The sequence below is a fragment of the Megalobrama amblycephala genome, linkage group LG17 (assembly GCF_018812025.1).
Source record: "Megalobrama amblycephala isolate DHTTF-2021 linkage group LG17, ASM1881202v1, whole genome shotgun sequence".
Classification (NCBI taxonomy): Eukaryota; Metazoa; Chordata; class Actinopteri; order Cypriniformes; family Xenocyprididae; genus Megalobrama; species Megalobrama amblycephala.
Window position 1 is genome coordinate 407,718 of NC_063060.1, and position 12,342 is coordinate 420,059.

Consider the following 12,342-nt stretch of genomic DNA (forward strand, 5'->3'; position numbering starts at 1 on the left):
TAAATGGTTTTCATTTTTCATCCTGCTTCAAATGTTTGAGATGGGTGAGATTTTATCATATTTTTGAGAGTCACCAAGGCTGCGTTTATTTGATCACAAATACAGTAAAAATGTGAAATATTATTCCAATGTAAATCAGCTGTTTTCTATGTGAATATATAGTAAAGTGTAATTTATTCCTGTGATCAAAGCTGAATTTTCAGCATCATTACTCCAGTCTTCAGTGTCACATGATCCTTCAGAAATCATTCTGATATGATTTGATGCCAAAGAAACTGCTCTGTCACTTTTGATCAATTTAATGTGTCCATAATGAATAAAAGTATTCATTTTAAACTGCAAACTTTTGAACAGTAGCGTACAGTGACCACAAAAAGTACACGGACACATAAAAATGTCTGAATGTCATTAGATACAAAATATCACTTTACAAACATTTGACATTTGATTTCTGTCTTGTTTTCCAGAACAAATATCTAAATATACTTAAATCGAGATACATTTACTGGAGAAGAGAAATGACTGAAGATAGTAAGTCTTGTTTTATGAATAATGTATGAAAATGAAGCGAGTTTTTGCTTAAAGGGCCGGTTGATTATGATTTGACTTTTTTAACTTCAGTTAGTGTGTAATGTTGCTGTTTGATCATAAACAACATCTGCAAAGTTACGACGCTCAAAGTTCAATGCAAAGGAGATATTTTCTTTTACAGAAATCGCTTTTTAAGCGGCTGGTAGGAACTACAACGAGCTTCTTCCTGGGTTAGTGACATCACTAACCCTAAATTAACATAAACCCCGCCCCCGAGAACACGCAACAAAGGGGGCGGGGCCATGTTGGGCTGCTTTAGAGAAGAGGAAGAGTTGTTTTTGTAAATGCCGTCATTTTACGCCGGACTGCTTCACAAACGAGGGTCAATTCAACACAAAAGATGAACATGACGGCACATGCTAGTGGATGAGTTGAATCAACTCCACAGCAACTACATCAATTTATCCACTAACCATTCAGAAACGTCTAAAAGTTGTAACTTCTTCCTGAGTCTCTCCATCAGAGTCGACTCCGGTTTGAACAATGTAAGGCTGAACACTTTCGTCATTTTGGCTGCGTGAGATTCTCCAGCTTTGTTGTTGTTGAGCTGTTAAAGCTCCGCCCTCTTCTGGAAAGGGGGCGGGAGCAGCAGCTCATTTGCATTTAAAGGGACACACTCAAAAACGGTGTGCTTTTGCTCACACCCAAATAGGGGCAAATTTGACAAGCTATAATAAATGATCTGTGGGGGATTTTGAGATGAAACTTCACAGACACATTCTGGAGACACCAGAGACTATATTACATCTTGTGAAAGAGGCATTATAGGTCCGCTTTAAAACAAGAACAAATATCTGCCAATGGAGTCAGTAAAATAAAACACATTGTTTCTTTGAAATAAGTGTATTTTTCTGACCCAATTCTCATTTTTAAAAAAGCAATTTTGCTTCTCCAGTAAATGTATCTGGATTCAAGAATGTTTAGATATTTGTACTGTATCATTTTTTGCAGTGAATCTGTTCAGTCACACTTATAAATGTATGAATGTGATGATTTTGGAGTCTTTATACTGTCGAGAAAGATGCACAAACACATGTTTGTTTAATCTGAACTGATAAACCAGCAGATGAAGACAGTCAGTATTTGTTTGTTTGTTTGTGGTTTGTTAGCAAGCATCATCCGCAGTGACATTCAGACATTTAAAGGTGTTTTTAGGGGCTGCAGTTTGGAAGTGTGTGTGTCTCTTTATCCTCACTTCTTCCGACACCTGCGAGCGAATCTCCCAGTTTAATGTAGCCCTTACTGCCCGAGCGCTCCAGTCTGGGACAGCTGAACCTCCGCGAGCGTTCATCCCGAGAGCCGGGATCCGACAGCGCGTTCAGGGACAGGCGCGACCCCGTGACCCGCCTCCCCGCCGCAGCCACGTCGAGCTTGGAATCCTGGGAAAGCGACATGCGCGTCCTTGACACCTGCGCTCGGGTTTCCAGCGCGGCGGAGCAGCTCCTGCGGCGCGAGATGTCGTGCTCCTGCATGTCGCAGTTGTTGAGTTTGATGACGGGTAAGGTGAACGCGTTAACGGACGACGTGACGATGGAGCCCGTCTCCCACTGCGTTTCCTCGGATCCTCGGGATATACTATAAATCGACGACTTGCGCTTTGCGCATTTTCTCACGCACGACGGACGCCTGTGGTTTCCCGCTTTTCCCTCGACGCTCCTGGACTGCATGTAACTGATGAGGCCGTTGAACGGGACGCAGTCTTTGGCGCGCAAACCGTGAATGTCTATGACTGTAGAGTAAATATCCCTCAGATTTATGATTTTAGTTTTCTTGTCACGATCCTCATGCAGGACGGCATTTGCGCAGATGAAGAGGAAAATCCCGATGCCCATCACTAGAGGCCCGAAGACTTTGAGATTATCCGAGTATAAGTAACCCGCAAACAGACTGTGGAAGAAGCCGAGTGAACGTGACGAAGAGTTTCTGTCGGCCACCACCATCATGTTATTGCTCGTGAGGTTAGCCTGTTTCGCTCGCCGCGCCGCCGCATCCGCGCGATCCGTGGGATCTCTAGGCCAGTATCCCAGTACGGCCATGGCAATGCCGACTAGTAGGATCAAAACGCCGAGCGCCGCCACCAGCCCCGAGACGGAGCACAGCTTCACTTTTCCTTTCACCACAACAACGTCGTTCTTTCGTTTTTTCTTGGCTTTCCTCTTCTTCTTGTTCTCCGCACGGTTCTTGGATCGCAGCGAATCCTGGCGCCGCGAAATTCTCAGCAGCCCACCTGTAGCGATCATCGTGCCTATTGGGTCGTGGGCCTGTCAATCATCCTGTGGGTGGGAAGGAAAGAAGAACAGGAAATTGAGAAACAGAATTACTTCAAATATTAAGTCTATTTAGTGTATATAACATCATTTTTTGCAGCATTAATATTTCAGTAGTTTCCCCAAAACAACAATGAAATTAAATGGAGAGGAAACTGAGATGAACGTGTGTCTCATCTAGAGTTTTTGAAGAGATCTCAACAGCACCTCAAACTTTTGCTAAGATACTTTGCAATCAAACCTTAGCCGACTTCAATCCAGCCATTGCTACTAAATCTACTCTCAATATCTTGGGCTTGACTGAGACCTGGATTCGTCCAGAGGACTCAGCAACTCACGCTGCTCTCTCTCACAGCTTCTCTTTCTCTCATACCCCTGGACAGTTCACAGGTCTTCTAGTAATTTATCGCCCAACAGGCCAACTGGGTACCTTTGTAGAGGAACTGGACATGCTGCTGTCCTCATTCGCTGAGGATTGGAGTCCACTTGTACTCTTTGGTGATTTCAGTATCCATCTAGAGAAGCTTTATGCTTCAGACTTCCTCTCTCTTCTAGCCTCGTTCAATTTCATACGCCTCGTCACCACAAGTACCCACAAATCTGGCAACCAACTTGACCTCATTTACACACGCAACTGCATCACTGACAACATTCTGGTAAAACCTCTGCACATATATCCGATCATTTCTTCAATGCTTTTAATCTACGACTCACTACTTGTGCACCACCAACCCATCTACCAGCTACCTTCAGATGAAACCTGCACTCTCGTTCTCCTTCTCATCTTTCCTCTGTCGTTTCATCCTCTCTTCCCTCACCCACACCTCTCATCTCTGGATGTAAATACAGCAACTTAACTTCTTCTCTAGACAGTATCTGTCCTCTGTCATCCAGACCAGCATGTGCTACTCCACCTAACCCGTGGCTATCTGATGTTCTTCGTGAACACCGGACCAAACTCAGGTCTGCAGAGAGAAAACGGCGCAAATCCAAAGACCCATCTGACCTAGGCAGGTATCGATCTCTGCTCTCATCCGATGAAGTTCTTGCCACTAAATCTTCATATTTCCACACTTCAAACACATGCACAAAACATTCAACTCTCTCCTCTGTCCCCTTCCACCACCACCTCCTTAACTGCTGATGATTTTGCTAATATCTTCACAGACAAAACAACATCCATCAGCAGTCAGTTCTCAGCTCCACACACACAGGAACTCAGTCCAACCACATCCACAGCCACACACCTCCTCTCTTCATTCTCTCCCCTAAATGAGGCAGAAGTATCTAAACGTCTACTCTCTAGTACCACCTGCCCTTTAGATCCCATTCAATCACACCTTCTACAAGCCATCTCTCCTACACTTCTACCAGCACAACACACATCATCAACACATCTCTCCACACTGGCATTTTCCCTAACACATTCAAGCAGGCTCGGATAACCCCACTGCTTAAAAAACCCACAATAAACACGTCACTTGTAGACAGCTACAGACCGGTTTCTCTTCACTTGAACGAGTATCATCTTTCCTCTCACAGAATAACCAGCTGGACGTCAACCAATCTGGTTTCAAGAGCGGCCATTCAACCGAGACTGCACTACTGTCGGTCACTGAATCCCTACGGATTGCGAAGGCTGATTCCAAATCATGCTGGCTCTATCTGCTGCCTTTGACTCCGTGAATCATCAGATCCTTCTGTCCACCCTCTCCTCACTGGGCATCACAGGTTCTCCACTTCTCTGGTTTGAATCTTATCTCACAGGAAGGTCTTTCAGGGTTGCCTGGAGAGGGGAGGTATCCAAAGCTCATCAACTGACCACAGGGGTTCCTCAGGGTTCAGTGCTTGGACCCCTCCTCTTCTCTATATACACTAACATCACTTGTCCCATCATTCAGGCACATGGTTTCTCCTACCATTGCTACGCTGATGATACGCAGCTCTTCCTTTCATTCCAACCAGATGATCCCACAGTAGCTGCATGTATTTCAAGCTGTCTAGCGGACATCTCGGCATGGATGAAAGAACATCACCTGCAGCTCAACCTGGCAAAGACTGAGCTTCTTGTCTTCTCTGCCAATCTGACTCTACAGCTCAATTTCACCACCAGAAATCTTGGCGTAATCTTTGATGACCAACTGACCTTCAAAGAACACATTGCAAAGACAGCTTGGTCATGCAGATTTGCACTATACAACATTAGGAAAATCAGGCCCTTTCTAACAGAACATGCAACACAACTCCTCGTCCAGGCCCTGGTCATGTCTTGGCTTGATTACTGCAATGCTCTTCTGGCTGGACTGCCATCATGTACAATCAAGCCATGCACGTCTCGTCTTTAACAAGCCCAAAAGAGCCCACGTCACGCCTCTCTTCATCTCTCTGCACTGGCTACCACTTGCTGCTCGCATCAAGTTCAAGGCGTTGACGCTTGCTTACAGATCTACCACAGGCTCAGCACCTCCTACTTCCACTCACTCTTACGAGTCTACACTCCTACCAGAAGCCTGCGATCACTATATGAGCGACGGCTTGTGTTACCATCACAGAGAGGCACGAAACCACTCTCCAGAACATTCTCATTCACTGTCCCTTGCTGGTGGAATGATCTCCCCACATTCATCTGGAATGCAGAATCCCTGGAAATATTTAAAAAACAGCTGAAAACTGTGAAGAAAACTTTCGTGAGCACTCAACCTCATCAAAAAAAGAAAATGCTTTCACTTCCTCTTCTAGCTCATGCTACTCTAAGCAATGTCTGAAACTAGTATTGAGAGCACTTCTTGTGTCTATTTGCCTCTTCACAATGATTCGCTTGTTGTAAGTCGCTTTGGATAAAAGCGTCTGCAAAAGGAATAAATGTAAATGTAATCAAAAGCTGAGCTTTTGAGCTGCTCCACATTTCATTTTTAGCTCTAGACTCTTAGTGGATGATAACTATTACTCATTTGAGTCTTTTTATTATTATTATATTAATATTAACATCTGGGACAAAGTTGAACTTGAAAACTGAACTGAAACTCTGCAACCTCTGAGAAATAACACTTTCTTCTGAAGCAAAGCTGAGGTACTTTTTTAGTTATGATCTTTTATTAATAATTCTGCAGTTATTCACTTCTGTTTGTCATATTCACACGATTCCAGTCAGTGATCATCAATGACGGAAGCAGATGCTTCATGCAGAAATGGGTATGAAAAACACTCAACATCTGAAATTACAGATATAACAGTGAGTTCCTGACAGCCTGATCCTGTCCCGGCTGATAGCATTACCAGCAGCTCCCATTAATCCGCCCCATTTCAATTAAACATCATCTGTAAATTCGCTGATTTCACATGCGCCCCCTCACGAACCCGATTATACATTCCAATCAGATAATCAATTACAGAAGCAGATGACATTGCTTAATTGCACCGACTAATGTATAATTCACCTTTGCCAGCAGGTTTTCAATTTGCCTAATCCCTCAGAATTATGCGTGGCGTACAGTGATGTTTGTATGAATAATTCATGGAGTGAAAAGACTTCAGTAAACCCGTCATGACACACGGTCGGTGGAAATGTCAGCGTCTACGAGTGACAGACGTGAGTCAGACCCCCTTCAGAGAACGTCAATGAGGGCAGAGGGGGTCGTGACACTTCACAGACGCTTTCAACATCTCCACACTGAGTTTCACTGAAGGACCATTACAAAACACAACCTGAGGGAAGTGAAACCAAATCAGTTACAATAAATAAAATGAGCTACATGATAAAAATGCAAAATTCATGTTAAATAGACTTGAGGGGGGACTCTTTTCATGCGAGACAGAAAAAAAAAATACACAGACACCCTAGCAACTGCATAGCAATGCCCTGGCAACCTCCTAGAGCAGTGGTTCTCAAACCTTTTTCCCAGTGGGCCGCACAATGGTCCAAGTGCAAGTCTCACGGGCCGCATATAATTTACATATGACGTCACCAATGCAAACCAATCAGATTTAATGTTATGGCATTAGCAGATAATACTATTATTATACCTAGATGTTGCACACAATAAATAACAAATAAAAACTAACTTACTGACATTAGCTTTACAATAATTATCAGTAATGCTCAATGAACACACAAACTGTATATACAATCACTTTAAGTTGCTATTTAATTCTGTATGACTTTCTTCAACAGCGTCGCAATAGTCACCAAACAATCACATAAATGCCTTAATAAGCAAATGTTACTCAGCTCTTTTACATACAACACTGAGTGCACTGTAGGCTAATTACAATCTCTGACGATATCAAGCATTCTGTCATGTCGCAATCCCTCGCGCAGCATCGGATCCGCGAGCGCGCGCAGAGTTGGGCTCATTCCAGCCGCGGTGCGCTGATGCGGCTATTTTTACTGATTTAAAATACATCAAACACACACATCGAATTCACAGTTCAGTCTTTTGAAATTGTAGGTTTTGCTTGTCAAGTACTTTACTACAGAGCAAACAGGAAGGCTGCCCATCTCGCTCATTAACAGCAAACTGATTCTTCCATTCTTCTTACCTTTACTGCTGATGCTGCGACTCTTCTTGTTTGTATGTGTTCCTTCCTTTATCTTCCACATTTAGTTTTTCTCCTTTAATAACAAATTTGACCATTTTGAGGCTTAAATTTACAATATTAATGGCTACTGTTTGAATTCTTCCTAAGTGCGCACTTGTGTTTGTTTCGTTAAAGGTGCTCTAAGTGATGTCACGCGTTTTTAGGCCAAAACTTTTTTTGTCACATACAGCAAACATCTCCTCACTATCCGGTAGCTGCCTGTCCCCTGAACACACTGTAAAAAAACACGGTCTCTGTAGTCGCCACAAGCTTCGAAAACGGCAACAAAACATAATAAACACGCTCCAGCCAATAACGGACAAGAATGATTTTAAATGCGCGTTCATGACTGTTTCAGGAAGCACGGAGGGGAGGGGGAGGAGGAGGAGGGAGGGTCCAGCTAGCCTCTGTTTTGTTTGACAACACTTCGAACGTCAACAGGAAGTTACTCCACCCAGGATCACTTAGAGCACCTTTAACTGAGTGATTGCGTCATTAGCCTACATTGCCTGATGTCTGAAAATAATAAATGCTCACCAAAATTATTTTATATGACAAATAAAGCATTATAGCTCATTTATATTTATTTAATTCACTTTAAATTTTAAAACAAAAATAAATTGTATGCTATAATTTTTTATTTATTTTTTTTTTTTATTGTGGTCGGCATATCGCGGGCCGCATTTACATTCATGACGGGCAGCAGGTTGAGAACCACTGCTCCACACCCATTCAAACGCTTACTGCGCTGAAGTGTCGCGTCGCGCGACTCGCGCCCAATTACGTCAAAAGTATACACTCACTGGATGTCATGGCAACTGAATCACGGAGGAAAACTTTAAATATTTCGCCTTCGCTTTAATTTCGGACCATCTCCAAAAAGATATAAAACACTAAACAAATGATTTTGACATGCGTTTATCAAAGTAGGAAATCCAGACTTTTAATCCTTTACACACAATTACTGCTGTTGAAATACGAAATGGAGGCGGGTCAGGATTGAATTCCCTCCGGGTCCAGATCCGGACCGGAGTCCGGACTTTGAGAAGTGCTGTCCTAGAGCATCCCATCAACCAAATTCAGTAGCAACACTCAGAAAACTTTAGCAACTGCATAACAATGCCCTGGGAACCAATCAGAGCATCCCAGCAACCAAAGAGATAAGAAACACCCAAGAACACCCTTGCAACTGCATAGCAACGCCCTAGCAACCACCCATAGCATCCCAGAAACCATATACAGAAGCAATACTCATAATACCTTAGCAACTGCATAGCAACACCATAGTAAGCACCATAACAATCCCAGCACCCATATACAGTGGTAACACTCAGTCAGAACCCTTTAGCAGCAACATGGCAACGCCCTGGCAACCACCCTGAACATCCCATCAACCAAAAAGCAACACTCAAACACTTTAGCAACCACATAACAATGCCCTAGCAACCACCCAGAGCATCCCAGAAACCATATACAGAAGTAATACTCATAATATCTTAACAACTGCATATCAACACCATAGCAACCACCATAACAATCCCAGCACCCATATAAAGTGTTAACACTGAGTCACGACACCTTAGCAACAACATAGCAACGCCCTGACAACCACCCAGAACATCCCAGCAACCATACAACAACACTCAAACACTACAGCAACCACATAGCAACGCCCCGGCAACCACTCAGAACATCCCAGCAACCATAAAGCAACACTCAAACACTATAGCAACCACATAGCAACGCCCTGGCAACCACCCAGAACATCCCAGCAACCATACAGCAACACTCAAACACTATAGCAACCACATAGCAACGCCCTGGCAACCACCCAGAACATCCCAGCAACCATACAGCAACACTCAAACACTATAGCAACCACATAGCAACGCCCTGGCAACCACCCAGAACATCCCAGCAACCATACAGCAACACTCAAACACTATAGCAACCACATAGCAACGCCCTGGCAACCACTCAGAACATCCCAGAAACCATCCCATAATACCTTAGCAACTGCATAGCAACGCCATAGCAACCACCATAACAATCCCAACACCCATATACAGTAGTAACACTGAGTCACAACACCTTAGCAACAACATAGCAACGCCCTGGCAACCACCCAGAACATCCCAGCAACCATACAGCAACACTTAAACACTTTAGCATCCACATAGCAACACCTAGCAACCACCCAGAAACCATATACAGAAGTAATACTCATAATACTTTAGCAACTGCATAGCAACCACCCAGAACATCCCAGCAACCTAGCAACACCCTTACAACCACCCAAAACTTCACAGCAACAGCACAGCAACATGCCTAAAAGCACTCAGAAACCATAGCAACCACCCAGGACATCTTAGCACCCACACAGCAACACCCTTGAGTTTTACAAGGACAAGCAGCACATGAATCACAAACTCTCTGCAGGTGAAGCAACAAACTCACACTCCAGTGTCCGCTGGCATCGGATGTCTGTGCATTTACACCTGTAAGTCCTTATAAGTCTTAAAATAATAAGAGGGTTGAATATATTGATCAACAAACACTTGTAAAGACTGGCAGCGGATCTGTGTCTTTCCTGGTCTCTGCAGCATCATCTCACTCTGTGTTCAGAGGTGGTAGAACAATAAGCACACACTCCCACACGCTGATCCATACGGCTTTAATGTCAGCGCCAAACAAACCAAACAATCCCGCATTTATAGATGCTACTTCAGTCCGCACTCAAAGAAAATGTCAAGCATCTCCTCAGACTCCTCACAAAACCTTATTATTCTTCATCCTTTAAACCTGATGAGGGAGAGTAAATAAAGACAGGATTTACATTTTTGTCTTAATCTAGCTTCCATGCGGCACCAAAAACCAGATTATTAACAGACAAATAATTGACTGATGATGTCTCAATTTGATTTTTTTTTGCATATGGCAAGCTGGACACAGCATTAAACAGACACCTGTTAATCTAGTATGAGCTGACCTTGTGTTAACTCCCAACTTTAAGGTCACCTTGACAGACTTCCCTTTCATTTTGCTGTTGTTTGTTAGTTAAACGCATTATAATACACTTCACAACGTCATTCATTATTTAATGAGGATTTAAGTCTTGTTTTGGACCAATTAATAGGTCTGAAATGTTCATATTGTAAAACTACTGAACTGATATTGCACTATACTGAATTTCACTCACAGAGTGTGTTTTATTGATTTGCACTGACTTTCTATTGTGTTTGAAGAGTAAAGCATGCACGCGCACAACATGAAAAATGAAAAGCAACATGTGCATAACAATAAAACACATCAATAAAACATGCATCCAAATGATTAGATCTGACAGGTCGAGTTTATAATGAAATGTCAATAATTATGTCACAATAGCAATCACAGTCAGCGTTAAACCGACAGTCACTTCAGACATTATCACATCATTTCTTCTGTGTTTTGCGTTAAACTGACGTTTGTTTCTCACTTGATTTTCACACAAAAGCCTTTAAACGCGATTATTCCCTCAGACAGCGACAGAAGAATGATGATGTAGTTGTTTAAGTGAAGTCAGAGACATGCATGTGTGTGGAAGGTCTGGATGTTCTCACCGAACCTGTGTCAGTCCATCACTCCGGATCTCCGTCATCTTCAGCAATGATTGTCATCCTGATGTTGCTGAAACAGGGATATGAGGAGGAGAGCAGCAGCTCCTGTTCACTGTGTGGCCCCGCCCATCGCCTCCAAACATTCGACCTGAGCAACATGGGTCGGATCAGAGTGGAGGACTCGCGCACTGCGTACTGCATACTGGAGACCCTCAGACCTCACTACAGTGTACTTATCATCTCAGAAAATAATATACAATATTTCAGTTCAGTTTTAAAATATGGAAACCCAAACACGTTTTAGCAAATCTTAATTATGACATTAAAAGTCATATCACATATCACAGGCATATTTATGAGATGCAAAATACAAATTTTGACATACTACGGCATATTTATGAGACTAAAAATTCAAATTATGGCCATACTAAGGCATATTTATAACATGAAAAGTTCAAATTATGGCATACTACGGCATATTTATGAAATGAAAAATTCAAATTATGGCATACTATGTCATATTTATAAGACTAAAAATTCAAATTATGGCATATTAAGGCATATTTATAAAATGAAAAGTTCAAATTATGGCATACTAAAGCATATTTATGACATGAAAAATGCTAATTATGGCATACTAAGGCATATTTATGAGACTAAAAATTCAAATTATGGCCATACTAAAGCATATTTATAAAATGAAAAGTTCAAATTATGGCATACTAAAGCATATTTAAAAAATGAAAAGTTCAAATTATTGCATACTACGGCATATTTATAAAATGAAAAGTTCAAATTACAGCATACTAAGGCATATTTATGAGACTAAAATTCAAATTATGACATACTACGGCATATTTATATAATGAAAAATTCGAATTGTGACTTACTAAGGCATATTTATAAAATGAAAAGTTCAAATTATGGCATACTAAGGCATATTTATAAAATGAAAAGTTCAAATTATGGCATACTAAGGCATATTTATGAGATAAAAAATTCAAATTATGGCATACTAAGGCATATTTATGAGATGAAAAGTTCAAATTATGGCATACTAAGGCATATTTATAAAATGGAAAAATTCAAATTATGACATACTACGGCATATTTATGAGATGAAAAGTTCAAATTATGGCATACTAAGGCATATTTATGAGATGAAAAGTTCAAATTATGACATACTAAGGCATATTTATGAGATTAAAATTTCAAATTATGGCATACTAAGGCATATTTATAAACTGAAAAGTTCAAATTATGGCATACTAAGGCATATTTATAAAATGGAAAAATTCAAATTATGA

General features: G+C 41.7%; 1 protein-coding gene across 2 annotated transcripts; it reads right to left on the reverse strand.

The window, feature by feature from the left end:
• Nucleotides 1–1,299: 1,299 nt before the first annotated feature.
• Nucleotides 1,300–11,215, reverse strand: LOC125252017 (transmembrane protein 200C). Of its 2 annotated transcripts, none has more exons than XM_048165087.1 (2): nt 11,044–11,215; nt 1,300–2,864 (listed from the first exon to the last, which is right to left on the reverse strand). In XM_048165087.1, the coding sequence occupies exon 2, from the start codon at nt 2,829–2,831 to the stop codon at nt 1,743–1,745; it is 1,089 nt and encodes a 362-aa protein (XP_048021044.1). In that variant the 5' UTR covers nt 2,832–2,864; nt 11,044–11,215; the 3' UTR covers nt 1,300–1,742. The 2 variants fall into 2 exon arrangements, with proteins under 2 accessions (XP_048021044.1, XP_048021043.1); XM_048165086.1 differs by having other exon boundaries at nt 11,039–11,215.
• Between the last annotated feature and the right edge of the window lie 1,127 nt (nt 11,216–12,342).

Excerpts from the sequence above, each read along its gene's own strand:
- LOC125252017 (XM_048165087.1), bottom strand. The coding sequence starts at position 2,831 with ATGATCGCTACAGGTGGGCTGCTGAGAATTTCGCGGCGCCAGGATTCG.